The 27,088-nt window shown below is 39.0% G+C and overlaps 1 protein-coding gene across 1 annotated transcript in view; it reads right to left on the reverse strand.

Moving 5' to 3' along the window:
* Positions 1 to 27,088, reverse strand: part of Atp10d (ATPase phospholipid transporting 10D (putative)) — a 95,994-nt gene that overhangs the window by 36,797 nt on the left and 32,109 nt on the right. The window contains 9 exon segments of the mRNA XM_051198055.1: positions 1,786 to 2,024; positions 9,298 to 9,550; positions 9,660 to 9,787; positions 10,158 to 10,289; positions 11,058 to 11,164; positions 14,030 to 14,115; positions 16,140 to 16,344; positions 22,052 to 22,246; positions 24,588 to 24,914. Of these exon segments, the coding sequence (XP_051054012.1) occupies positions 1,786 to 2,024; positions 9,298 to 9,550; positions 9,660 to 9,787; positions 10,158 to 10,289; positions 11,058 to 11,164; positions 14,030 to 14,115; positions 16,140 to 16,344; positions 22,052 to 22,246; positions 24,588 to 24,877 (1,635 nt within the window). The 5' untranslated portion in view covers positions 24,878 to 24,914.

Below are 27,088 nucleotides of genomic sequence, written 5' to 3' on the forward strand. Positions count from 1 at the left end.
ATAGGAGTGTGTCTTTGGAAGACACAGAACGAAAACAACCCTGGGACTTCCAAATAATTAAGAGGACACAAGACACTGAAGCACAAGGGCAAATGGAAACAACCAACTGAATGGAAAGAATAAATCCAGCAATCAGATTCACTCAACAACCTTCCAAAGTACTGTTTTGAGAATGACTTAACAGGCCCTGTGCTAAGCATTAGGATACAAAGGTTAGAAAGTTCTTGCGCTCAAAGTGCTAACAATGCAATGTCTGACACAGAAACAAGGCCAACATTATTCAGGCGAAGGGGTAATGGGACAATCGTTTCAAAAAAAAAAAAAAAAAAAAAAAAAAAAATCCGAGAAGCCTTCAGTACAGTATTAGTTGCTGCCTTTAATGTTTTATCAGATGCAATGAGGAGAGGAGAGAATATGTCTCAGGCAGGGGAGATGGCACAGAAACAGGCACAAAGGCTTCCAGAAGTACCTTTGTACATCACCCTCTGAAAGGAGGGTGATCCCTGTTCAGGAAACTGAGGAGGGCCAGACAGCCCCGCCTGGATGCCAGCACTGAGCGACCACCAACCAGATGTGAGTTAAAGCATATTTATTTTCAAACGTGCACAGAAATGTACAAACTCAGTAGATGATTAAGTAAAGATAATATCATAGAGGAAAGAGAATATACATAAACATACTTTTTCTGACAGAAGCACAAAAAGACTACAGAAGAGAAGGGCTGTGCATACTTCTTGTTAATTGCTTTTCAAAATTTGGAAAAGAAAAAAGTAAAGCATAGATGTTTCAGAACAGATTGCTACATAAGGAAGCTATAGTGTTAGGGAGTGTTATATCCTTAGTGCCACAGAATTGAGCTGGTAGTGGCCACATTGTTACTGCAGGTGCATATTTCACAGCAACTTTTCAAAGGGCCTAGAGATGCCCTGAAGGCCTTCTCAATTCAAGTCAGGTACCTGAGGTCTACTTAAGTAATGAATTTATCATGAAAGGCAGGCAATGACAGTAATGTAGCAACCCAAGGGGGTCCTCAAAGCTGCTCTACTCTTGTTATGTTGTCTGCCTGAAATGATACTGATACTGTCAAACATGGGTGTTAATGAAGGCTGGGAAGGCAGTGCTCATTTTAGAGAGATCATCTTAAATCTACTCAAAGTGTTGAGTTCTATTTTATTTATTTATTTATTTATTTATTTATTTATTTATTTATTTTTTACACAATCATCTTTTCTGTTTCTATGTTCTACATGGTCTTCTAATTTCTCCTGCACTAAAATGGGTTTGTAATGGGGGTGACTGGTCAGTTCTGAGAGTTGCCACTAGGACACAAACCACTTGTGGAGCTCTGTAATGAAAATACTAGAAAGTGCCCTTTGTGGAATAAGGGATGAGGAGGTTTGGGTGGAATGCATAGGAAGATTACACAGTGATAAAAAAAAGACACCAAAAGACCTATTAATTAGACAAACATACCTGTCTTCGAGATAATTCTGGTTCAGTCTTGGTGGTCAGCCATTATCCTTAAGTCAAGGTAGCCTTCTTCAGGCTCTGATATGATCATCCTTGACCAGAAATATTACATTTTTTCAGAAATGGTACCTGACTTCTCAACACCAAATTATGTAACAAATCTCAAATTTATAATTTTTTTAATTTATTATATGTCAGCATCATGCTGAACTGTAATGATGTCACCTCTTTCCTAGTCAAAGAAAGCAGTGTTGTTTGAGCTATTATAAACAGGGGGCTGTTCTTCCCAGGATGTGGTGACAGCTTCACACTTACAATCGGGCTGCTGAACGCAGCTTGTCTGGAATGAGGCACTTCCTCAGATCCTTCTCTACTTCCTAGGGCAGCAGTGCTCCCAGAGAGATGAGTTGAGGACTTGCTTCTCAGAGGTCCCCTGTGAACTGTCCTGCAGCTGTGGGTTCTGGGTTTAGTCATGTTGCTGAGAGAGCCGCTGAGAGCATCTGTGCATTCGTCCTCTTCAAAGACAGCTTCCTGGTAGGACTCGAGTCTCCTGGCTGTAGGATAAAATTCACACCGAATCATCATCTGAAAAGAACTTGCAGGCTAAATATGGAAGGTAGTTCCTGAGCTATTTACACCATTATTTTTCTGTTATGGCCTCCAAACTCTCCCCATGAGAATCCATAGACAATAAACTTACCCCATCTTTTATTGAAGACACATGGATTAGGAAGTCCCATCCTTTCCCATCTCTAGGTCTAGCATCTTGCCTGCAGCTCTACCCACACTCTTTGTCTGCTACCCTACTGTGATACAGAACTCAGCCTTCCTTGTTTCAAATACCAAGCCCTCCACTTGTAATCTGGATCCTGCCCTCTGGGTTCTCAAGGACTTTTTTTTCACATTTATCTTTCACATACACCAATCTCTCCTTAACCAATTTCTCAAGGTCACCTATAAGGTCCATCTTACCAAGCCCAATGATTGTATGTATGTATGTAAATATCTGAATGTGTGTTATCTCACTTGAACTCTTAATAATACTCAACTCCTTCTAGAAATAACTTTTTGGGCTTCTAGGATCTTCTACATTGGTGGCACTAGCTACTTAGTTTTCCCAGCTTTCTTTCACATGTTTACTTTATTTTGTATGTGTGAGGCTTCACATATATGTAGATGTATAGAGATACATATGCATGCACATGTATGTGAAGGACAGAGAACCTTGGGCATTGTTTCTCAGGATTCATTGTTTTATCTTTATTCCTTTGTATTTTGAGACAGGGACCCCCCCCCCCACACTGGCTTAGAACTCACCATAGATGGAAGAATGCCTGGCCAGCAAGCTCCAGGATCTGTCTGTTTGCACTTTTCAATGGTAGGATTACAAGTGGACACCAGCTCAGTTATTGGCAAGCAGCAGGGACTGCCTGCTTTTCTCCATCTAGACACCTCTTCTTGGTATTCTCATATGGCCTGATCTTCTAAACAGAATGTCTTTATGCATAGCCTATAAACCCATCTACTGATTAATTTCATGTCAAGCTGGAGTCGTCAGAGAGGAGTGAACAATTGAGAAAATACTTCTGTAAGATCAGTGGTAGACAAGCCTGAAGGGCATTTTCTTAATTAGTGATTAATGGAGGAAGTCCCAGCCTATTATGGGTGGTGCCATCCCTGGGCTGGTAGTCCAGTCCTGGGTTTTATAAGAAAGCAGGCTGAGCAAGCCAGTAGGCAGCACCCCTCCATTGCCCCTGCATCAGCTACTGCTAAGTTCTAGCCCTATTTGAGTTCCTGTCCTGACTTCTTTTAATGATGAACTGTTAAGTGGGAGCATAAGCTGAATAAACCATTCCCTCCCCAACCTGTTTTGGTCACAGGTCACAGTGTTTCATCACAGCAATAGAAACCACTAACTAAAACAACTTGTGTCTTCAACTCTCACCTTTACTGAAATGCAGACTCATGTTTTCAACTCTGCACTTGACACTTGTAGTTAGCTATCATAAGGCTCTTCAAGTAGAAGGATAGTGGTATAGTACATGCCTTGACCTCTCTCGAATTCATCCTACTTAACAGTGAAGATTTCTCAGGTAGAGCCCCATTATTTACTATTGATTCTAATCTTGCCATTACTGCCCATTATATACTTCTGCTCTTACTTTCATATCATCCCATAAAATATACAACTTAAAATGGTCAGAGAAACTCATGCTCTGTTAATATGTCCTAAGAGTCCAATGCAGTATCTCATAGGTACTCAAGAAATACTTGAGGAATAGGTAAGTAAATAAATAACAGTAATCTTAAATTCCACCTGCTTGTAGCTGAGCTCTTTCTTCTTTCTCCTCAACCTCTTCTCTTTTCTCTTTCTCCTCACTGTTGTACAACAATACTGTCCTATCTATGTGGTAACCAGAAACTTGAACAATCCATTCTTGACAGTTTGCATTGGGCCTTAACACCCCCATTTTGCAAGAAAAAAACTTTATTAATTTGTCATTACACACACACACACACACACACACACACACACACACACACACACAGGACTAGATTGGTCTTAAGACCAGATTTGTTGAATGCCACATCAAGATTCTGTGAGCCTAATGCTATAGTGTTTCTAAATATAGCCATATGCATGAGTGTGGCCCATTTGAACACATATCAATCTCCCCTGTCAAATTTCTATAAGCCTGTGTTTTTTTTTTTTAATCTTAAAAAAGTATTTGGTAAATGAATAATGAATGAATAGGTATGTAAATGAAGTATCTCTAGTGTTAAGGGAAAGTAAATGGTAGGGACTTACAAATATTAAAGTTATTAAAGCTTTTAAGATACTGCAGCTATTTGACATCATCTTATTCTCACATTTAGAGCGAATACACTGAATCACAGATAAATGACTCTTGACCTCTCACTACTTACTCATATCCAGAGGCTTGCCAGCACAGTCCATCATACATCAAATCTATACTGAGTGTCCAGACTTCTTCCTATTTCCAATACCTCAGTCATGTTGACATCACTGAACTAGTGCAATGCCGTAAAACTAGTCTTTTTGCCCCTCTGAAATCTATCCCTCGAATGGTAGCTAGAGAGACCTTCCTAAAGGATAAAGCAGATGAGATCACTTCCAGTAAAAACACTTTCCAAAGGCCTCTAGGTCTCCTCAGAATAAACTGGGATCTTTATCCTGCCTTAAATAACCCAATATGACCTTTACCTCCTTCTTTCTTCTACATCTACCTGTGGGTCGTGATCCCTAAAGGAACATCAGAAAACAGTTATTTACATTATAATTCACTACAGGAGCAAAATTACAGTTATGAAACACCAATGAAAATAACTGTATGGTTGGGGGTCACCACAACATGAGGATTAAAGGGTCGCAGCATTAGGAAGGTTGAGAACCATTGCACTACGGCCTTAATCTAATTCTAAAAGAAGCAACATTGTAGCTTGTTTTTCTTCTTTTCCTTTCTGTTGTTTGTTTGTTGAGACAAATATTAGGCCCAGTATATTCAGCATGCAGTCAAGGATGGCCTTGGATTCCTGATCCTCCTATCTCTACTTTCAAAGTGCTAAGATTATAGATTTGAGTGGCATTCACTCTTTCTGAAGCCCTCTACTATAGATGAACACATCAGTGCCCATCCAGACTATTCACTGGACATTTACAGTTTTCATGGGCTGAATGACACCATCCACCAGACCTTCACTTCATTGAATCATTATGACATTCCTCTGGGTAGCAACTACTAATTCCCATTTTATCTTATTATTTATTTGTGTTTTGAGAAGGGTTTTCTATGTAGCCCTAGCTGTTCTGGAACTAGCTCTGTAGACCAGCTGGCTTTGTACTTAGCTCAACACTTTCATTTTATAAATAAATAAATAAACTTTATTAATTTGTCATCTCACAAAAACAGACTAGATTGGTCTTAAGACCAGATTTATTGGATGCCACAGCCAAGATTCTGTGACCTAATGCTATAGTGTTTCAAAATATAGCCATATGCATGAACGTGACCAAACTTTTTAAAAAATTAGTTTATTTTTATTTTTATGTGCACTGGTGTTTTGCCTGTATGTATGTCTTTGTGAGGTGTCAGACCCCTTGGAACTGGAATTACTACAGATAGTTGTGAACTGCCATATGGGTGCTGGGAAATGAACCCAGGCTCTCTGGAAGAGCAGCCAGTGCTCTTAAGCACCGAGACAACTCTCCAGCCCTGAATGTGGCCAATTTTAACACATGTCAATCTCTCCTGTCAAATTTCTACGAGCCCTTTTTTATTTTATACTAGTATTTGATAAATGAATAATGGGTGAATAGGTATGCAAATGAAGTATCTCTAGTGTTAAGGGAAAGTGATGGGTAGGGACTTAGTTATTAAAGGATTTTTATTTTCATCAAAAGTCTCTCTCTCTCTCTCTCTCTCTCTCTCACACACACACACACACTTATTTTCATCTTCACAATACTTTTATCTGACAAGAACTATGTTCCTTTTTCAATTGAAGAAGCTAAACTGAGAGACTAAATATTCTAATCATGATTAATCAGCTGACTAGAGGAGGAGCTGGAATTTAAATTTAGGCTTCTTATCTCAGACGTCAGTACTCATCCCTATATCATGGCTCCTTAACTCTAAACAGTTATATGAAGTTGAATCTTTTTGTTTGTTTTGTTGTTGTTTTGGTAAGGTTTTTGTTTGTTTTGTTTTTGTGGGGGAATAGGTTTCCTATGGCACTTTTGGCAATGCCTACTGGCACTCAGTGGTTAGACATCAATATATTAAAGAGAATAATAATGAGATCGAAAAAACTTGGAATATTTCAAGAAATGTGCTGGTAATGAGATGACATTTTCAAAACAACTAAAATGCCCCCAAAACCCACTTTAATGGGTTCATGTATTTCCTCTGAGCCATCATTGGGGGAATTAGGATCACATGGCTGTGTAATTAGTATGACATCCAGTAGCTCAGCTATTACTCTAGGACAAACTTGCTCAATAAGTAGAACTTGGATAATGGAATGTAAAAGACAGAATGACTCAACCTTTACTCACTTTGTGGAAAGTTCTAGAAACATATAGGTCAAGAAAATTACAGTGTGATTCAGAAAATGGAGCCATTGTTAAATTTCCAGGCCCAGAGAAAATTATATCAAAGATGGCTGTAAAAGCCAGGTTCAGATCATATCAGTAAGTAAAATATACCCAAGTGATGATAAAGCCCAGAAAGTCTCAGATTGGGCCAAAAGTCATTTTCTGACTCACACAGGAAACACAGAGTCTGTCATTGTTCTCTTTATGTACAGGTAGGTTCTGCATTAACCAAATCATCTCTAATTTCTTTTCCTTACTTAATCTCTAATGTCTTCTTTTGCCACATCCTTCTCAAGTATTCCAAAATCTGTTTATATCCTACTATTTGCATTGGTTTGATATTTGAAAGAAGTAGGTCTGAGGCCATGGAAAATTAGCTTATCGTGATTTATAATTTATAATGTGCTCCCCACAGAGCAAACACAAGACTGAACACAAAGACTGAATTCAAAGAGGTTCCTTCCTCACATCATCTGTACATGTTCCTTCATACCATTCACAATAAACTAGTTCCTCAACCATCCCTGGCATCCCATCTCTACCTACTTGTAAACAGCACACTCAGCCAACCTTCTTCCAACCACATCACCCACATATAACTGATACCCAAACCCTGCTCTGAACTGACTCTCCATACATGTAAATGCATTCCAAGAACATCTGATGTTCTGCTTTTAGTATGCCAAATTGTATCATGGCAAAATTCATCTTCAGAACTCCTTGGCTGTCTGAACATCAAATTTGGAATTCTCTGTGTGTGTTTATATATGCATATATGCACGTGTGTGTGTGTGTGTGTGTGTGTATTATTTAACGGAAGCCAGAGGAAACCACAGTAAATTTTGAGACAGTGTATCTCACTGAACCTGGAGCTGACTAATTTGGATAGCCTGGCTGGCCAATGAGCTCCAAGGGTGCAGGAAAGCCCATCTTTGTCCCTCCAGCAGTGCAGTTACAGGTGTGTGACATCACACTTCTTTTACGTGGCTGCTAGGGATTTGAAATCAGGTCCTTAAGCAGATAGTTTAACAACTGGACCACCCTCTAGACCCAGGAATATCAACATTAATGTTAATTAACATGATAGTTTTATAATTACACATCTGTCTCCCACACTGGACTAAGAGCTACGAAAACAGCAGACCTGGTTCTTATTTTCAAAACAACAATTAAAAATAACAATAATAACAACTAATACATAAGAACAGTATCTTTGCCGTGCTCTGTGCATCTCTGCATAAATGAACTTAATGAAGTGGATGTTATAATGGCCTTTTTCTCTTCCTGAGGCTCAGAGAAATTATTTATCTTGCTGAAGTACACATACTTGTCAGGTGACAGAAATGGGGTCCAGGCTTAAGAAACTCGACTACAGTGTTCTTTGATGCCTCCATGGATCAACAAATTTACAAACTGTGCATCATAAATTCATTTGCCAGACAACCCCAAATTAAGAAACAGTCTACCAAGTCCCAGAACTGTACCTATCAAAACTGGTAAGTTCATCCAAAAGATAGAAAGTCTCTAGAAACTGTCAAGAATACAGAAGCCTAAATGATGGCTGCTAATTCCAGGTGTCATCCTGGGACCACAAGTGAAAATGAAGGGTACTTTCAGAATATAAACTTCAGGTAATGATGAGGTGCAGATTCCAGTGCATCACTTACCAAAGGCATGTTATGACCCAGGTTAATAGGAGAAATGGTTCGATGGGACCTTCTGTAACATTTTTGTAACTATCCTGCAATTAATTATCCCAAGGTGACAAGTTTATTTCTTAAATGACATTTTTAAATAGCTTTTTTCTTTTCTTTCTCAAATGTGGCTTTTTAATTTGATATGCATGCCAATCATGTGAGAGTTTTGTTAAAATGAGATTTTAATCGAAGCTCCATAATTCCTAATTCAGCCCAGGTGCTGCTGGTGCCACAGATGATGCCAGTACATGGGTCACATTGCCAAGTTGGCAGATTTTGAAACACATAATAGTATTGTCAAATGTGTTTAAATCATTTGTATGTGTGATGAGGTTATTTCCACACAGTAGTATTCTTTACATAATTATCTCCTAGACAATTCTTTTGGTAGAAAATCCTGAAACACTGGCCATAGAAACCCAGGTATAGTTAATAGTTTTAATTTCAGTAAAAAAATATGTCTCAAGCTATATTCTAGGAAGAATATGCCCTTTTCCTAAATCAATTTATTTCCCATGCCTCCCCGCAACCTCTCTTTCTCTGTGGTGTGTGTTTATACATCTGCATTGAGAAAGATAGAGTGTTAATCAAAACGCATGTTCAGCATCAATATTACTGAATCACTTCAATACCTTCAGCATCCAGTGTTTGTCACAGTGTAGTATGTTGCTAATAATCTACTAACATCTAAATCAGTGGTTCTCAACCTTCCTAATGCTGTGACCCTTTAACACAGTTCCTCATATCATGGTGACCCCAACCATAAAATGATTTTTGTTATTACTTCATACTGTATTTTGCTACCCTGTGAAAGTGGCATTCAACTTCCAAAGGGATCATGACCCGCAGGCTGAGAACCACTGTTCTAAAGGATCAAAATTGCAGCAGCATAAAGTCTAATGGGGTGCATTAATTACCCAATACTTAGCCCTGACATTTCCTTGAAAAAATTGTTAGGGATTTGAGTAGCTGGGAAAAAGTTAGAGGTAGTTTTTGCAGAAATCCCACACTCACCATTTTCTTCATGGCAGTAGTCAAATCCTGCTACACTACACCTCCGAAAAACCATCTTATTCTCGGTGAGGGTTCCTGTCTTATCAGAAAAGAGGTATTGGATCTGCCCAAGATCTTCAGTGATGTTCAAAGCTCGGCACTGAATGGTAGAATCCATTTTTTCATTGTAGAAGTCTACATCACTTTGAATAAAATAGATCTGTCCAAGCTTCACGATTTCAATGGACACATAGAGTGAAATGGGAATCAAGACCTAATAAAGAACAAATAATTTAAAAAGTTATAGTCAGTGAGAGAAGGTAAAGATAGCTAGATAATGAGCATAGATATAGAAATTCTCTGTTAAGTCTGGCAGAAATTACCTGAAGCAAGATGATCATGGTCCAGAACACATAGAATCCAGTCAACACGGGTGATATGACACGTCCATCCGCCTCAGGGATGTTAAAAAAGAGCATGTTTTCATACCTGCCTAGCCATATTCCATGACCTTTAAAAAGCACAGACACCAAAAGGATGCTACAGAGTATGTAAACAGAGAACTACACCCCTCAAGAAAAACAGGTGAGAGATATGCTCTCAACACTAACTGTTCTTCAAATTCAAAGGGCTACATAGTTTCTCAGCCTTGACTCTCCCTCTTAATCTCTTCCTAGGTCCCTTCAGTACTATGGCAAAGTATCAGTGGATACACTCAACATCAGTGTTTCTCAAGCTAAAGGATAAGAGAAGAAAACATGTGGGAAAAAATTAACAAAAATCTCTTACAAAAACCAAACATAGATATTATTTTGGGGAAAAAAAAAAAACGTATCAGATGATACTGACAAGATATTAACAGATAATTGAATTTTACCCACCAAGTGCACCAGTTAAACACATTATGACCAGAAGCAGGACACACCAGAGGACATCTGTATTTGCTCTTCTCTCTAATTTACTGCGCTTATACCGTGGCCCACTATTGTTCAGCATTGCTTTGGTCTCATGCCCTGCATGGAAAGAAGAGTAGGTCTGAAAAAGTACAAAGCAAAAGCAGGGAGCAAGCATAGCAGTTAAAAATCTCTCTGGCACTGAGCCAAACCCTTGCACTCCAGTTGTAGAGAGGGGGGAGTGATAAGAAAAGGGGTCAAGACCAGGCTACAGAAACCCACACAGACAGCTGACCTGAACAAGGGGGAGCTCATGGACCCCCAGACTGATAGCTGGGAAACCAGCATTGGATTGACTCAGACCCCCTGAACATGGGTCTCAGTTAGAAGGTCTGGGCAGTCTAAAGGACCTCTGACAGTGAAACCAGAATGTATCCGTGGTGTACAAAAGGACTTTGGGAGTACTTTCCCCATGGAGGAATACTCCCTTAACCTAGAGGCAAGAGGGAGGAGTCCCTACTATAAATGACTTGACAGATTTTATGATCCCTCCTGGAAGGCATCACCCTCTTTGTGGAATTGGGGGGTGGGAGTGGGATGGGAGGGGTTCAGGGGACATGGGAGGGAGAGGGAACTGGGATCGATATGTAAAAAAAAAAAAAAGAAGACATTATAACAGAAAAAGAAATCTCTCTGGCTGACAATTTAATCAAATGTGGCTTCATAATGTTTTGTCAGTTTAATCTGTGGCTTATTTAGGGAAACCAGGATCTGTGGTTAAATTCATCAGGGCACAATTCCCCTTCTGTTGGTTCCGTTTTGAGTAAATGAAGAATGTGAACACATAGGAAGCACAGAGAACACGATAAAGGCAGGAAGAGAACAAACCTGCATAGACCACGATACCCACAACAGCCTCTGTGTTTCGAATGGTGCATCCCCTTAGCAATAAATTCTCTTTGCCGAGGCCCACCCGTTCTTTGTTGGAGTGTTCCCTGGAAAAGAGGCAGCATATAGATTTACTTTTAAATGGCAAATGTGGGGAGGTAAAACAACAGTCTATCCTGGAAGTTTCTATACCCAGGTGGTAAGTTTGACAGCTCAGAGGTAAAGCTTCAAGACTCTGGCCTATTTGCCCCTGCTGTGGAAGTTAACCTGCTGTGGGTATCAGAAAGCAACAACGAATTGCAAATTCCCATTACTGCTAGAAGTTGTTATCTGTCACATTCCATTGCTGCAAGAACTCAATACTCTCAATAAGTTCCTGCTTTTCTAGGACACGCTGCATTTGAGAACTTAATCGGCTGTGAGGAGACAGTCTTGATTTAGAAAAGTAGTAGCTTTGATTTGGCTGAAATTAAGAGTCCTGCTGGGCACAGACAAATGGTGGCTGCTTAAGCCATTAGATGAAAGACCGATGGGACACTGTATAATCAAAGGTGAAGGCTGACACAGCCAATCTGATAATGGGAAAGGGGACATCACAGGCCTCCAAGTTATGAGAAAGGAAGTGAGGGACCCAGATTCTTCATCAGAGAAGTACGACCTGAAGCCTGCGGTTTCTGCAGCTCTGCGATGCCTCTAGATTCATAAACAATACTTTGTATGTATGGCTGGATAGTTGGATGTATGTATGGACATATGTATGTGTACCTCTTGCCATTTTTAGAGACAGAATCCAATTCATTCATTAGGCTCTGAAAGTGCCTAAGGACAGTTTACAAAATAAAAGGGCCAGAGAAACAAGGTAAATTTCACGAGAAACAAGGTAAATTTCATGAGAAGGAGGCAGTTGGCCAAACCCAAATGTGGTGAGTGAACCAGGTCAGCAAAACTGGCCTGGCTTCCTCAAACAATGGTATGAGAGATCAGAAGGAGAAGACAAGGCTCAACTCAGGGAGGAGTCAAGCCACTCAGCCAGAGTAGGGTAGATGACTCCATTTCTTGGGATAGGAACATTAGAAATTGATTAGCTAAATATAATGTAATTTGAGAAACGTAATCAGTACTGTTTTGAATAAGACAGTTGCCAGAAAACATTTTTCTTATCGGTTGGAAAAATTTGAACAAATTCCTGGTATTAGATGAGATTAAAGAATGGTTTTGATTCTTCTCAAGAGGAATAATGGCTTTATGGTTTTTGTTAATGTCCTTATCTGCTCAGAGTATATAGACATATACGCACAGTGAAGTTACGTGTCACAGGCCTGGGGAAGGAAGTAGGAAAAATGGCACCACTGTGAAGTGTCGAAGGCTAGCGTGGGACTGCATGTCCATAACAGTTTTCTCTCCAATTTCACATATTTGGAAATTTGTATAAGAACCAGTTTCAAAATTATCGAAGTAACTACATGACTAAACTATGACAGCGATAAGAGTGCAGGGCAAAATCAGTGAAATAGTTACAAAAACAAGCAGAAATCACCTTTCACACTGTGAAAATGCCATCTTCACTTTATCATTAAATTCTGGTGGTTTTCTAAGCAATAACCTGTCTGTAAGCTGCCGTTGTTTCTTAGAAGTACAACTTGTCAATAAAACATACTGCCCTGACTGCAAAGAAATTAAGTAAAAACCCTACAAAAGTTTCATTTTGAGAAGAGAAAGGAAAACAGATTGGCATTTTGCTCCCCACGTTACAGGCTTTGTTCTAACGGGGTCTGTGCAAACTGATACTGATTCAAGAGGCAACCCTGAACCTAATCTAGCTCAACTCCTTCAGTTCGTTCATTTTATTTTGGAGGCTTGGTTGTAAGTAGGAGCTTTCTCTTTAGCCCAAGCTGGTCACACATTCACTGTCAAACCTAGGCTGGCTTTGAACCCGTGACAATCCTCCTGTCACCGCCTCCAAAGTGATGGGTTTACAACTCTCTGGTTTTTAGATACATGAGGAAGTTAAGTCTAAGAGTTCACATTTACAAATAGCACATGTAAGTGTGCATTGGCAAGTCCTCACTGATGCAACATTTGCTGTGAAATCCACACAGGGAGAGTTTTAAAACACAAAAACATCATTTGTAATTTCTTTAGCTAGGGTCAGTTTTTCCTCCCTAGAATCCACACTCCCATCATTAATTCATGAGGGACATTAGTTTTTCCTTGAATGTCTTAATATGCTTTAAATGTCCAGGGAATGGGATCAGGATAATATTGGTCTTTAAAAAATAGGAAATTAGGTGGGAAATTTTCTCTAAGAACTATGTCTAATTTTTTTCTTGTAAAAATAAAGTTAATGAGTATTACTTGGTGCAGAATAACAAAACATCTAAGTTCTGGAAGCCAGGTTTGAGATTGGGAAAGACCCCAAATTGCAGGCATCTTTGCAAAGGGTTGAGGATGACATTCTAAGTGTTGAGAATATACTGCTATGCCTTCCCACACTCTAAGACCAGCTTCCAAACCAGTGCCTAACTCTTTCCAGTCATAACTGTACACCTGCTATTCTAATTCCTATGAAGACCATGCTAACATATCATTTATGACTGCAAAAAAATACCTCTTTCCAAACTTTAACATCTATTAGGTGTAACATGGAGCTCATGAAGGTGGGCATGCTGATACATATCTGTCATCTCAAGAAGCTGAGATGAGAGAAGAAGAAATTCAAGGCAAGCCTGGGCTGCATAGGGAATTCAAGGCCAGTCTAAGCTGTATAGACCCCAAAGATATTCTTATAGCACTGGAAGAGATTATAGCAATACCTTTAGAGGGTTTTATTTAGAATATTTTATTATACAGGAAAATGAGCATCTATTAAATTACTTAGGCCTCTAATGATTTACATTAGATATGAACACACAAAAGCATTTCTGAACTAACTACAATTTCTTTGGTGCCCACAAAAGTAAATTGTTACTCACAGAAAACCTCGGAATCTGCTGAGGTCATTGTTTGGACTTTCACATTCTATCCTACTGGAAAACATCTCAGGATCAACTTCAGAGTCCTAAAAATATTTTGCCAATATTACAAAAGAGAAAGAATTCATGATTAAATCTCAATACTTAACAATGTATCATTTTGGTCAACTCTCTTTAATACATGTAGTAATTAAGGCTTCTTTTTTTTTTTTTTTTTTTTTTTGCCTCAGAGTGTATGCTGTAAATCTCTTAGAATGAAGAAAATATAGACATAATTATGGGACTCATAATGGATCAGAATGACCTTAGAAGTATCATAGGCATCTGCAGAAACAGAAGGAGCTTTTTCAGATTAATCATGTGATACAAGTTACATGTTGAAGGGCACACAGGCTCTGCATCATAGCTTGTGCACATGGAGCAAACATTAGTGTTAATAACTATGGAAAACATGTTGTTATTGCCTATAACCTGATGGTTTGCAAGAGTCAGAGCTTGTGGCAATAGCAGAGACTACATAAGTATTCTGTCTCAGCCCGAGTTCATGAACAGAATTCCCAAATAAGCAGGACATAAGTATCTCACAAAATCCCCTAGAGAAGAAACAGATACTTTTGTTACTGTGTTATGAAACTAGTTGGGATGTGGGCAAGACAACTCTTAAAAACACTGTCTGAAAGATGCGGCTTCATAAGAACGAGACACCAGCTTTGGCTTGGTGGCTCATGCCTGTAATTCCAGCACTTAGGAGGCTAAGGCATGAGGCTTGCTATGAGTTTCCTATGAGGTTTCCTATGAGTGAAGTTCAGGCTGGCTTGGGCTACAGACTATCTTCTTGGTAAAAGATAGTATGGCTATAGATGTTTGAGTTATATTTTTATATCACTGCAGCAAATATGAAAAACATGAATATATGATGATATGATTTGATTTGTTAATGATTCCTACTGAATTTGTTGATTACTAGAATCAATATTATGTATGTTAACTATATTAACTAATTCCTTTCTCACAGTCCCAAGAGGCTGCGTGAACAGCTGGCGAACAATCCGACCTAAAAACAGCTGAGGAGACATAGAGAATCCAATAATTTGCCCAAGTTCTGAAAACAAGTTGCAAATTGCAAAGGAAGTAACTGTGCTCATGTGGAACTGAACCCAAAGTGTGCCTGTTAGCCACCCGACAGCAGCATAACACTCATTTAGTGCTGGCATAGAATTTTAAGGTGTGCAAGATGTTGTCAAAAATCATAGGAGTAGGGCTGCTTATAAAAGTGACAAAGACAGGGAGGTGGCTTAGAGGCAGCTGAACCACAGAGATCTGCATGAAGAGCCACAGTTGGAAGGAGGGGTCTAGTACAAGATGAAATGCTAAGGCACATGAAGGTGAATACGGTTTTATTTATGTATTAAATAAAGTCCAACTTAGTTAAAGACTTAAATTTTAAAATCCTGTATCTCAGGTGCTTCCAGACATCGAGAAGGGAAAGTGATGCTTAGCTATGAGCATGTTTTCCACATGAGTCAAACAACAATGTTAAGAATGAGACCTCATTTCCGTGTTAAGATGAGGAAGCTCAGTCATAATGTATTTGAATAACTTCTCAATATCATTACTTTGTGAATAAAAGACATATCAGTGGCAGAGAAAAAAATGTATTTATTCAAATCTGTGTCAGTCTAATTTCCCTTATTACAGAAGATGAATGGCCTAGAAGTTTGTGGCATGAGAAACCATGAGTGTTTTTAAAAGCTTTGACATATAGGTAATTAGACATTTTAGGGACAGTTGTGAAAACACAAAATAAAAAACCCCAAGAGTAAGAAAATAAAGTTGGCAGGTGATTATTTCTATTGCAAATGAGCTCTGTTGGATTCCTCTAATGCAGGACTACACAATCTGATTGCAGACCCAAGTGTTTTATCCTATTATCTATAAAACACAGTACACATCCCCTGATATCTGAAAATGGATTAAGTCTTCTGCGATTCTATCTTGCCAGGGGTAAAAATTAAATTAAAAATCTCTTTATCTACCCTGTGGAGATGAGCCCAGACTTTCCTAAGGAAGAAGAAATGTCCATAAAGCCACCGGAGAAGACATTCTTTACCTGCTCTGCATACCCACGCACCACCTGCCTCTGCTTTAAATTGCTCTCTCCATCAAGGCCAGAAGTCTCTATGTGACAGATGCCATCAGGGTCTGTGGAAAAGAGTAAGACCATGTCTGCAGGGATGATCTCGTTACACGAGAGGCGAATGAAGTCCCCGACAGTGACATTTTTCCAGCAACAGTCAATGTACTTTTTTTCTTTCCTAAAATTGAACCGGGAGATAATAAAGATAGAAAAAAAAAATAGTAAGAGGAAACATAATTATGTCTTAAAATCTTAGGGAGATCTATGAATTTTTGTATATTAAATGCTAAAGGAGACACTACAGAATTGGTAAGGCCAAAATTTCACAAAAGCCTCATTTGGAAAATTTAGTTATTAGGTCACTAGAAGATATACTTTCAACCCTTACTCCCTCATTGTGGGATTTCAAACCCTCACGCTGTTTGAACACAAGTCTAGAACTGAATTACAATTAACATCACATGAATACATTCACATGTAGAACAGTTCTTGCATGTGATACCGAGATCAGGTACCAAGGACCTGATGGGGTGAGAAGACAGGTCTGATCTCAGAGGGCTATATGTTACATGCCTACGCCGGGTAACTAAGGAAAACCTAATGAAATGCAATACCCACACAACATTAAAAAAAAAATGATCTAACACATCATCACCTCTAATTCTCATTCAACAGAAACAAAAGCAGCCTCCCATATCTACAGCCTCTGTATCTGAGGATTCCAGCAACCGCAACTTGAAAATATTTGAGAAGAAAAGCATGTACTGAACTTGTACACTTTTCTTCCTGATAATTTAACAACTACTGACATTGCTTTTGCATTGTATGAGTGCTGTGAGTATTCTAAAGATCAGTTAAAGTGCACAGGCAAACATATAAAAGCTGATGCTGCAACATATCATATGAGGAACTTGAGCATCTCTGCACTTTCCTGCACTCTCCTGTGCTCTTCCCAAACACTAACAGAGGAATTTACTCCTGAGTCTGCAGCATCTAACCCCTGCAGGAAAGAACTGTACATTTTATCCCTTCCAAAAATATCATTTCCCATTCTATACTTTCAAAACGTTTTATTATATTTTACTTGTTTAGTTAGTGTTTGCATACATGACATACACTTGTAACCCCAACATTCAAGAAGCTAAGGTCTCAAAAATAAGTAAGTAAATTGCAAAGCTATTTATTTCTATTATGTGTATGAAGACAGAATTTGTATTCACTCCCTAAAATTCTGGGAGTTATTATAATCTAAGTTTTAGGACATATTGAAAGTTTTTAAATCATCAGATTAAATGGAAATGCTGCTTTAAATTATTTGAATAGCCTCTGCTATACAAACTACATCACCTATGTAAAGAAATGCTTAGTTGGAAGGGTTAATAAATGTAAATAAGTAAATAGATTTACAAATGCCTAATTCACGATATCAAATCTAACCAGGAGAAATCTTTGATTATCTTACAAATTTGTTAATTTACAGACAATGGCAAATCCTTATATTTTTTTCCTCCAAAATTTTCCCTGGTATCTTTGTATACTATTAATTTTTTCTATGAAGAAAAGTGACATTTTTTTTTTAAGAGCTATAAGTGGGGTGGAGAGACGGCTAAGCTTTTAAAGGCTAGGCTCACAACCAAAAAGAGGTAGAGGTTAAACTTTGAAAACTCAGTCCTATATGCCACACATACCTAGGACAGGGTTTTTTAGGAATTCTAGAAAGTTCATTCTATAGAAAATGGTGTCACTGAAATTCACAGAAAAGAAGAAGGAGAAGGAGGAGAAGGAGAAGGAGGAGGAGAAGGGAAAGGAGGAGGAGAAGGAGGAGGAGGAGGAGGAGAAGAAGAAGAAAGTATGTCCCTACTTCTGTATGCTCATTCCTGTGACAGAGTGACAAACTATTGAGCAGCAGCCTAGTTAGTGGTTAAAACAGACAAGAGACCAATGGCAAGTTACTGAAATAATTCAAAGGATGGATGAAAAGGCTCAGAATTAAGGTGGTAGGAGGAAAAATGAATAAAATATTAAATGAAGACATAATTAAATAGCAGAGAAAGCCATTTCCTAACTTGTTACATGCAAGTAACTTCAAGGATGACAGAATGATTCCTCATTTGCATGATGGGGTGATAGCGGGTGCCTTTTGCCATGTCCCAGATTGTGGAAGTGACTAATATCATCTGAGGTGAGACAGCAAATTCATTTTAAGAAGTTTTTATGTAGCATAAATTAGGCAGTTGAGGTGTACAGCTAGTATAAGATTATTCTCCAGATGTTGTGAGTAAAGACATGGATGTGGAACCCTGTGGTACACAAAGGGTAAGTGGCAAAAGGAAAGGGGTGGGGTACAAGTATCCTTAGTGGAAAGGTCTTTAAGAAGACAGGGAAACAAAAGGGCATCCAAAAGGAAGTGATGCCATAAAAAGCAAAGGAGTAGAAAAATTCAAAGAGGAAGTGATATTAGTACAAGTCTACAAAGGGACCCTGTTCAATTAGGACCAACAAACACACCTATGGTGTTTGCTCATCAGGAGGTCTGGTGGGCTTTGAGAAGGGTGATCACATGAACTCTGTTGAGAGGGAGAATGAAGGAGGAACTGCTGGTGATATGTACATGTCAGAAAATATGCTTGACCACTGAGGGAATGCATTGTATCCACTATTTGTTTAAACCCTCCCATTATGCGAATAAATGGTCCTCCCAAAGCTCAGGGATTGTAACTCCTAGTTCATGGTACCGTTGGGAGGTGGTTTAAGAAATGTGTCCTCCCGACTCAGAACCCCCTGAACATGGGTCTCAGTTAGAAGGCCTGGGCAGTCTAAGGGACCTCTGACATTGGAACCAGGATGTATCCATGATGCACAAAAGGACTTTGGGAGCACATTCCCCATGGAGGGATACTCCCTTAGCCTAGAGGCAGGAGGGAGGGCCTAGACCCTGCTCCAAATGACTTGACAGATTTAGATGACCCCTTCCAGGAAGGCATCACCCTACATGTGGAGTGGGGGGGGGGTGGTTGGATGGGATGGTGGAGGGTGGTCAGGGGGCATGGGAGAGTGGAAGAGAGGGAGAGAGGGAGGAATGGAGAGAGAACTGGGATCGATATGTAAAATAAGAAAAATAAATAAATAAATTTTAAAAAAAGAAATGGGTCCTCATGGGAAGAAAGTATGTTATTTGGAGTGTGTACTTGAAGGAATTATTGGGACTCTGCCCCCACCCCTGCTCCTTCCCCTTCCTGGCTGTCATAAGGTGAGCAGTTTTCTCTGGCACATGAAACTGACATGCAAGCTGTATCACCACAGACCCAAAAGCAATGAGCAGAAACTTCCCAAATTGTCAGAAGAATCCTCTATCTTTTCAAGATGATTCTATCAGATATTTTGTCATAGTAACACAAGCCTGACCAATCTCTAAATCTTTCCATGCCAATCACATAAAAGACACCAGAGTTTGCTGATTTGGTCTTATGGCATCTCTACTGTCACAGAAACTTTATGAATAACTTCTATCTTAAAAACAAGCTAAAGAAAATCATGTCATTTGTATTAGGTCATCCTAACTTAATTGAGCTAATACAGAGCTTAAACATTTAATTTTGACAGCAGTGTTTATTATTTTCATATGATATTTACCTATAGAAATGAACTACTTTGTAATTGGCCAGATATTATGAATATGCATCAAATGTCAGCACTCTTATTCCAAAAATTTGCTTCATTTAACAGCCCCATGTTTTCATCCTAAATAGTATGAAAAATATTATGTCTTCTACAATCTTTTTAATTCCACAGGCATTTAAGTTAGCATATGTAAATCAACATGGTATGGCTTCACAGCCTGCTTTTATTTCTTTTTATCTTTATTGTTTCAAAGACAATTTGGGGAAGAAAATATAATAAACATTATTTCTTCTTTAGCCCTGAGCAAAAATAAATTGCATGGAATATACATAAAAAGATATTAAGTTACCCAGGTCTCTTATAAAATGCAGTCATGAAGTGATAAAACAGTATTAACAGACCAGAATAGTGCATTTCATCACTAAATGTTGATGTAAATCATCTAAGAGTTCCCCAGAGAAAAGGCTGTACCAGATCTCCCATTGGGCAGTTAATATCTAGGAGACAGAGCAATGCTATTACAAAGTCTCACATGCTAATTAAATGACTTGCCTAGGTGCCAAGAAACCCTCTTGCTAACTGCCATTAACCTGCCCCATTGTAATGCTAGTGACTAACCCACTCAGCTTTTAAAATATACTCATCCCTGTCTTTGCTGTTTTATTGATTATATTCATGGTGAAATAAATTGGACATTTAGCTAGTTTATGTAATCTGCCCAAGGCTACAGAGCTAATAAGTGGAAGAAATCAAGATGATAACATTTTAGAAAAATTCAGAAATCAAAGATATTATTGACTGTAAACTAGTGGCAAAAGTCAACAAGCATTTATACTTATAAGAATCTATATACAAAATGCACACGCACGTATATATTACCCACTAAGGCACAGATATAGTGCCCTCCCTTTTTTCTTAAATTTAGTGCTAACTGGTTAATTTCAAAACTGGATTTTGTCACTCTGGTCACCTTCCAGCTAGTGTGCAAAGGTCAGAATGGTCTGATGGGCCACCTATCCAGCATTTCCCAAGTACTCAAGGGTTACTGAATGACTCTAAAACTACTTTAGTATTTGGTAGCATGTATGTATACTGGGCTTTTTGTTTGTTTCCTTAACCAACAGCACAAAAATTAGAGGTGATTTTTTTTCACCATTCAAGTCATTTCATGTCATCTTACAAAGATTAAAAACAAATTCTTGTCCTTCTTTTCTCAATAGATCTGTAAACAAATGTTGTGAAAGCTACTGACGAAGTCTAATTATGAACAGAATACCGAGTCTTGCAGGCTTTATCATGATTGCCACATCTTCAAACAAGCTTCTCCTAAACCTTTTCTCTTTGATTCTCTTGTAAGAGAATCTCTGTGATTCTCACTAGTTGCCCTGAGCCATGCTGTTCATTAAGTATTCACTCACATCTAAAAAGAAGCACTATCAGAAGCATCAAGGTTCAAAACTCACCCTTACCTGAGTTCTCTCTTGAATGCATGGACTTTCTCTTTACATACTACAAATGAAGTTATGCAATAACTGAATTCACCTGAATAAACCCTCTCCAATGGAGGCCTCGGTCGGATATGGCTGCAAAAGGAGGCCCCGGGTATGGTTGCAATAGGATGCATCGGGTGTGACTACAATAGTATGCCTTGGGTGTGGCTGCAGTAGGACGCGTTGAATTTTATGTACAAAAATAATCCTATTCTGTTTTCATAACCCTCCTCCACAGATAACTGATTTCTCATATTCCATTTACTTCTTTGTATGTATTCAAGTTTTTCTTTTTCTCTTGAACCCTCATTGAGGTTCTCCTATCCAGGCTGGCAACTATCTTGCCTCAGTCTCCCAAGTGCTGAGATTACAGGGGTATGTCACTACACACAGATCTCCAAACAAGTTCAGATCCTTTCAGTTCCTCCAGTTACTGAGTCAGAAGTTTTTTGTTTGTTTGTTTGTTTGTGTCTGAAGTGCTTGCTTGACTCTTATTTCCCTGTAAGATTTAAATAAATTAAATTCACTGAAAGATTTTAAGACGTGTTAATTAAAATCAGTAATAATAAACGGGGGGGTGTAACTCAGTGGTAGAACACTTAGCTAATATGTAAAAGATTATGAAGTCTTAATTCTTGGTAGCAAGAGAGAAGATAAACTCAAAACAATAACAACAGCAGCACAATAACAGTCCTGATTATACGCAAGTGTAGAAAGACTAACATGCTTCTAAATGCTATAGAATATTCCTGAGGAATACACCCATCCACTTACCTACTATAAACTTTGGTTATTAAATTGTTGATCTGCTTGTCAATTTTGTATTTTCGGTAGTCTTCCAAGCCATCTTTAATTGCAATAATTGTTAGCACCACCACCAGCGGCAGCATCGTGATTTCCTTTTGGAAGGCTTCTACCAAAGGCACCCAGTTCAGGACCACGAGAAACAGAAAGTATAAATTGGCAGCCCTGAAAGCCAAGCACACACAGGACATTTGCACAGAACATTCCGAGAGCTGAAATAAAAGAGGCCAGTCTAGGTTTTTGTTCTTTTGCTTAAGTCACTGTTAGATGGTTTCATAGGTCACAAGACAGGGAATTAGCAAAATCTGACAAATATGAAGTATTTATATCTACCCAGGACATTGGGCTTAGCTCATACTTTAATAAATATAAGATTTTTTCATTAAATATGGAATATTTAATGGAATATTTGAATGGGTTAGTCTCAAGTTATATATACTCCTTACTCTTTAAAAGTCAGACTTTGATGATTCTTCATGGGAGGCCTCACCCTTCCTGGGGAGTGGATGGGAAGTATGATAGGGGGTTGGTGGTGGACATGGGCGCACGGGAGGGAGAGGGAACTAGAATATGTATGTAAAATAAGATTGTTTTTAATTTAAAAAAATTTTATTTTAAAAAAAAGTTAAAAAGAAAAACCTAGGCATTCTGAATAAGCACATTAGATGCAAACAAGGCTCAAAATCTAAAGGCTTAGAATGATCAGGGAAACCTGGGATTTTCTCTCCCTGAGACTTTCTGTTTCTTTTCACACTATTCAGAACCACATTACTGAGGGAAGTCTTCCAGCCCCAAAACTTTGCTAGTTTATATATTCAAATAAAAAAGTACAAACTAGAAACCTCAGTCCTGTATCATTATCGGGAATCCTCCTTTTGCCTTCAACTGTGAAATCCTTAAAAGCACAATCTATTCAAATGTGTCCTTCGTCATCTCCAATTTATTCAGTTCTGAAGTTTTCCTTTGTAACTGCTTTTCTTAGATCTGTGGCTTCAATTATCTCTATATGCATCACATCAAAGTCCACAGCTCAAGGTGAACACTGTAAATTTTGAAGTTAATTTACTCCTCAAATGCACTAGATTAGTCTACAGATGTAAACACCTGTAGCCCTTAAGGCTATTACTGTCACAGACTCACATCTGAACTTCAGACATAACCACCATTCAGTAACTGCACACAGAACCCATGAAGTACAAATCATGAGAATCTCTGGACTCACAAAAGCAGCTCAGCGGGCATTTCCAAAACAAGAATCTGAATAGCCCAGTTGCTTTTTGGTCCTGGCTTTCCTGGTAAGTTTTCTAGTCGTCACATGCAACATGTCCATCAGAGGTTATTCTCTTCCACTTATTTTCCCAAAGATAGTTTACAACACATGTACTGGGCTGTCCTTCCCTTCATTCCCACGTTATTATAATCCTGGGTCTCCCTGACAACTGAGCAGGGTATATGCAGCAGCATCCTAAGTGTCATTTTTAGTTCAGTTTATTTCTAAGTCCTTCCTCCCACCCCAATTTGTCTCCATACAGATACAAGCACATTTTCTCTTCTTCAGAACCATGCCTGCTGCATGGAGTTTCGATTCTCTATCCTGACAGCAATACTCCTTGGGTAGGACAGAACCATCTGCCCACTATTTCCTATTGTCCCCAACACAGACACTAGGCATCATCAGAGGGGAAACCTCTGAAGCCAGGCTTCAAGCAAGGCTTCTTTGCTGAGGTCTTTGTGATCTCACCGACATTCCTTCCTCTACATGAACCATGCTTTGCCCATTCCTGGGCAGAAGACACTGCCCCCTCCAGAATTAAATTGAGTGTCACATCCCCTTCTACTGTTCCATGTAATAGTATGCTTTATTTCGAGGCTTCCACTCTGCTTTATAATAACTTTATAGTAACTGTAAACCCACCGTGCCCTCTCATGGTTTAGACACACATGTGGATAACCTACAGAATCCATGAGGAAAGTAGCAAGTTATACCTGCACTGTCTTCACTGTCCAAGACCTCAAGAAAGCTTCGATAAATGCCTGGTAAACTGAATTACATCGCTACTTCACTTAAAAACATTATTACATTTGCTTAAGAGTCCCTTTCTTTTCCCTATTATCAAGTTAGAAAAATACGCAATTAAAATGCAATATGCTTTAATAGAAAGGACACTGAAGCCAAATGGGGTTGGCCCAAGGCTATGGCATCCACTCTGCTACTGATCACCGGTGTGGCCTTGGCTGAGCCACAGATGATTTCCTATCTGAAGATAACACAAGGGTAACCTCATCTTCCCTGATAAACAGAAGACATCCTTCCAACTGTAAAGAACCGTATGAACCCCAGGCACCCTCACTCCAGCCCAGACTTGAATCTAAATTGCCTTGGATGATTATATGTTAAGCCTGTGCAGCAGGGAACGGGACCATGAAATTCGTGGGTTGGTGGGAATTTCAACAGAAGAATGAAGAACATCCTGAGATGTTACTGTCTCTGAAAGTACCACAGTACCTGTGAAACTGCTCAAATAAGTTTCTTGGCACAAAATTAAGAAGCGTGTACTTGGTTGTCCGTATCCGGTTATTCACGTAGGTTCCAGAGAACCTTTCATACTCATCTTTGAAGCGCGGGAGATGAGGTATGACAACGCGGTGCTTTCCTGCCGGTTTGGACATCTGGGAGGACTTGCCCCCACAGACAAGCAGGGAGGAATAGTTGTATGGCCTCTCATCTTCATCCTGTGTTCTCCCATTCATCAGCCGATGCCAGTGATGTCTGGCCCACTGAAGAAGCTCAGTCATGTCCAAGTCGCAGGGAGTCCTGGGTGGTTCAGATGATCTAGCAAACGAAAGCACACTTCCTGTAAGTCTCTGTAAACTTGTAAAAGAGAGCACAGGTTTCTATACCAGACGAATACACAGCCTAGTGTTTCCACAGGCAATTGGGAATGTACACTGTTACTCCTTTTAAACTAAATTCTTGTTTTAAAGCATGAGCCTCCCTCCTCATGAAAAGACAGTATCTATAAAGGCCTTTCCTTTAAAAGTTAACAACTTTGGCTTTATGTATGCAAGTCTCTTTGTTTTTCTGGTCAACAGCTTTCTCCCTTTTGAAACTGGACTATGTGTACAAGTCAAGAAGCTGCCATGAAGTTTAAACGAGTAGCATGCAGATAATCTAGCCTAGGCCTAGAAGGCAGTAAGAAGTCAGTGTGGATCACAACATGGCTACAAGTCCTTCCCACCCCTGTTCATCAAGAGGTGACGCGTTCTTTGCCTGATGAACATCTTTTTTCTACTGTGATCATATGCCTCAGTCTGGCTAAAGGGGCAGTAGGAAGCAAGACACAGCAGGAGTCTTCCTTAGCACCTTGCTCATTCTCACTGCTCTCCAGAACCCTTTCAGCACCACGTGACACACTTACACCAATGCTACTGCACATGTGTGGCTGAGGCCACTGGCTGTCAGCTGAACACCAACATGCTATTAATGCACTCAGATGACAACCTAGAACAAAGAGGAGCAGGAATGTCCCCAGATGAACCGAACTGAAAAAAGCCACCTACCAAACTGAGTCAACCAAGGTTCTCTGCCAAACTCTAACTGATGCATAATCCTATCTTCATTTTCTTTACTTTTAAGTGTTTCTCATTGTCCCATAAATTTGCTGTTGAAGAGGGAAAGCCTAGCATTTATTAAGAGTTAACTACATTCCAAACACATCGCAAAACTTTCTATGTACATTATCTTAGTATTAAATGTAGAGGAAGTTTCTGTCCCACCCAATCCTTAAGTCGTTCAGTCCCAAATAAACACACAGAGGCTGATATTAATTATAAGCTATTTGGCCTATTTCTCAGGCTTATTACTAACAAACTCTTTCAACTTAAATTAACCCATAATTCTTATCTATGTTTAGTCAAATGGCCTGGTACCTTTTCTCAGAAAGGATTTCTCATCTTACTTCCTCTGGGTCTAGCTTGTGACTCTTTCTTCTGCCTTCCTGTTCCTAGTCTGGTAGCCCCACCTAAATTTCCTGCCTGATTACTGGCCAATCAGTATTTTATTAAACTAATATGAATAACAAATCTTTACAGTGTACAAGAGTACTATCCCACATCAATTAAATCAACTATGGCCGAAGAGATGGCTCAGCAGTTAAATGCATTTGTTCATCTTTCAGGTGTCAGAGTTTACTTCCTAGCACCCATGGCAGATGGTTCACAACCTCCTGTAACTCCTGTTCCTAGGGATCCAATGCCATCTTCTGGCTTCTCTGGATACATGCATACATGTATGCATACAGAATACATGTGTGTATACACACATGTACATACATAAAAATAACATAATATATTTTTAAAATCACATCAACCCTATAACACAAGTAGGCATAGCCAATTCAAATAATATCTTTCTGAATTAAGAGTTCAATGTTACTGTGATTCATTTGCCTATGTATTTAGAGGACCTGGCACTTGGAAAATGTCCCCCAAATTCAGAGTAGATAATGAGCATGCCTTTGAATATGACCCAGATAGTTCATGGTCCTTGATTTCCATCTTGATTTATCAAAGTTATCATTTACATTTCTACTGCTGGTGTGATGACCTAGGTTTCTTACTTAGGGAATCTGTAATGTGTCTTTGTCATCTGAATTGACAAAATTCCCAAATGAACTCCGATCTGGGTATTTACAGATTTTATGGGGCAGGGGGTGGGGAGGGCCTGGGATATGTGCTGACACTGCACTAGGCTAGAATACAGACCTGATAAAGACCTGAAAGGCATGTACTTACCAAACACAATCCTGCCGTAAAGTTCTACTTAAGACACCCTTGTCCTTTTGGAAGATTATTCAAGGTGGTTTTCTTTCTAAGCTACACTCTAACTTTATAACTTCAATACTAATTCATTTTTCTAAAATACTATACTAATCAGAAGTTAACCGTTTTCCCCTAAGGAAACTGAAAGAAATTAGACTCAATTTTTATGAATCTAAAATCCTAAGT

The sequence above is a fragment of the Phodopus roborovskii genome, unplaced genomic scaffold, assembly GCF_943737965.1.
Source record: "Phodopus roborovskii unplaced genomic scaffold, PHOROB, whole genome shotgun sequence".
Classification (NCBI taxonomy): domain Eukaryota; kingdom Metazoa; phylum Chordata; class Mammalia; order Rodentia; family Cricetidae; genus Phodopus; species Phodopus roborovskii.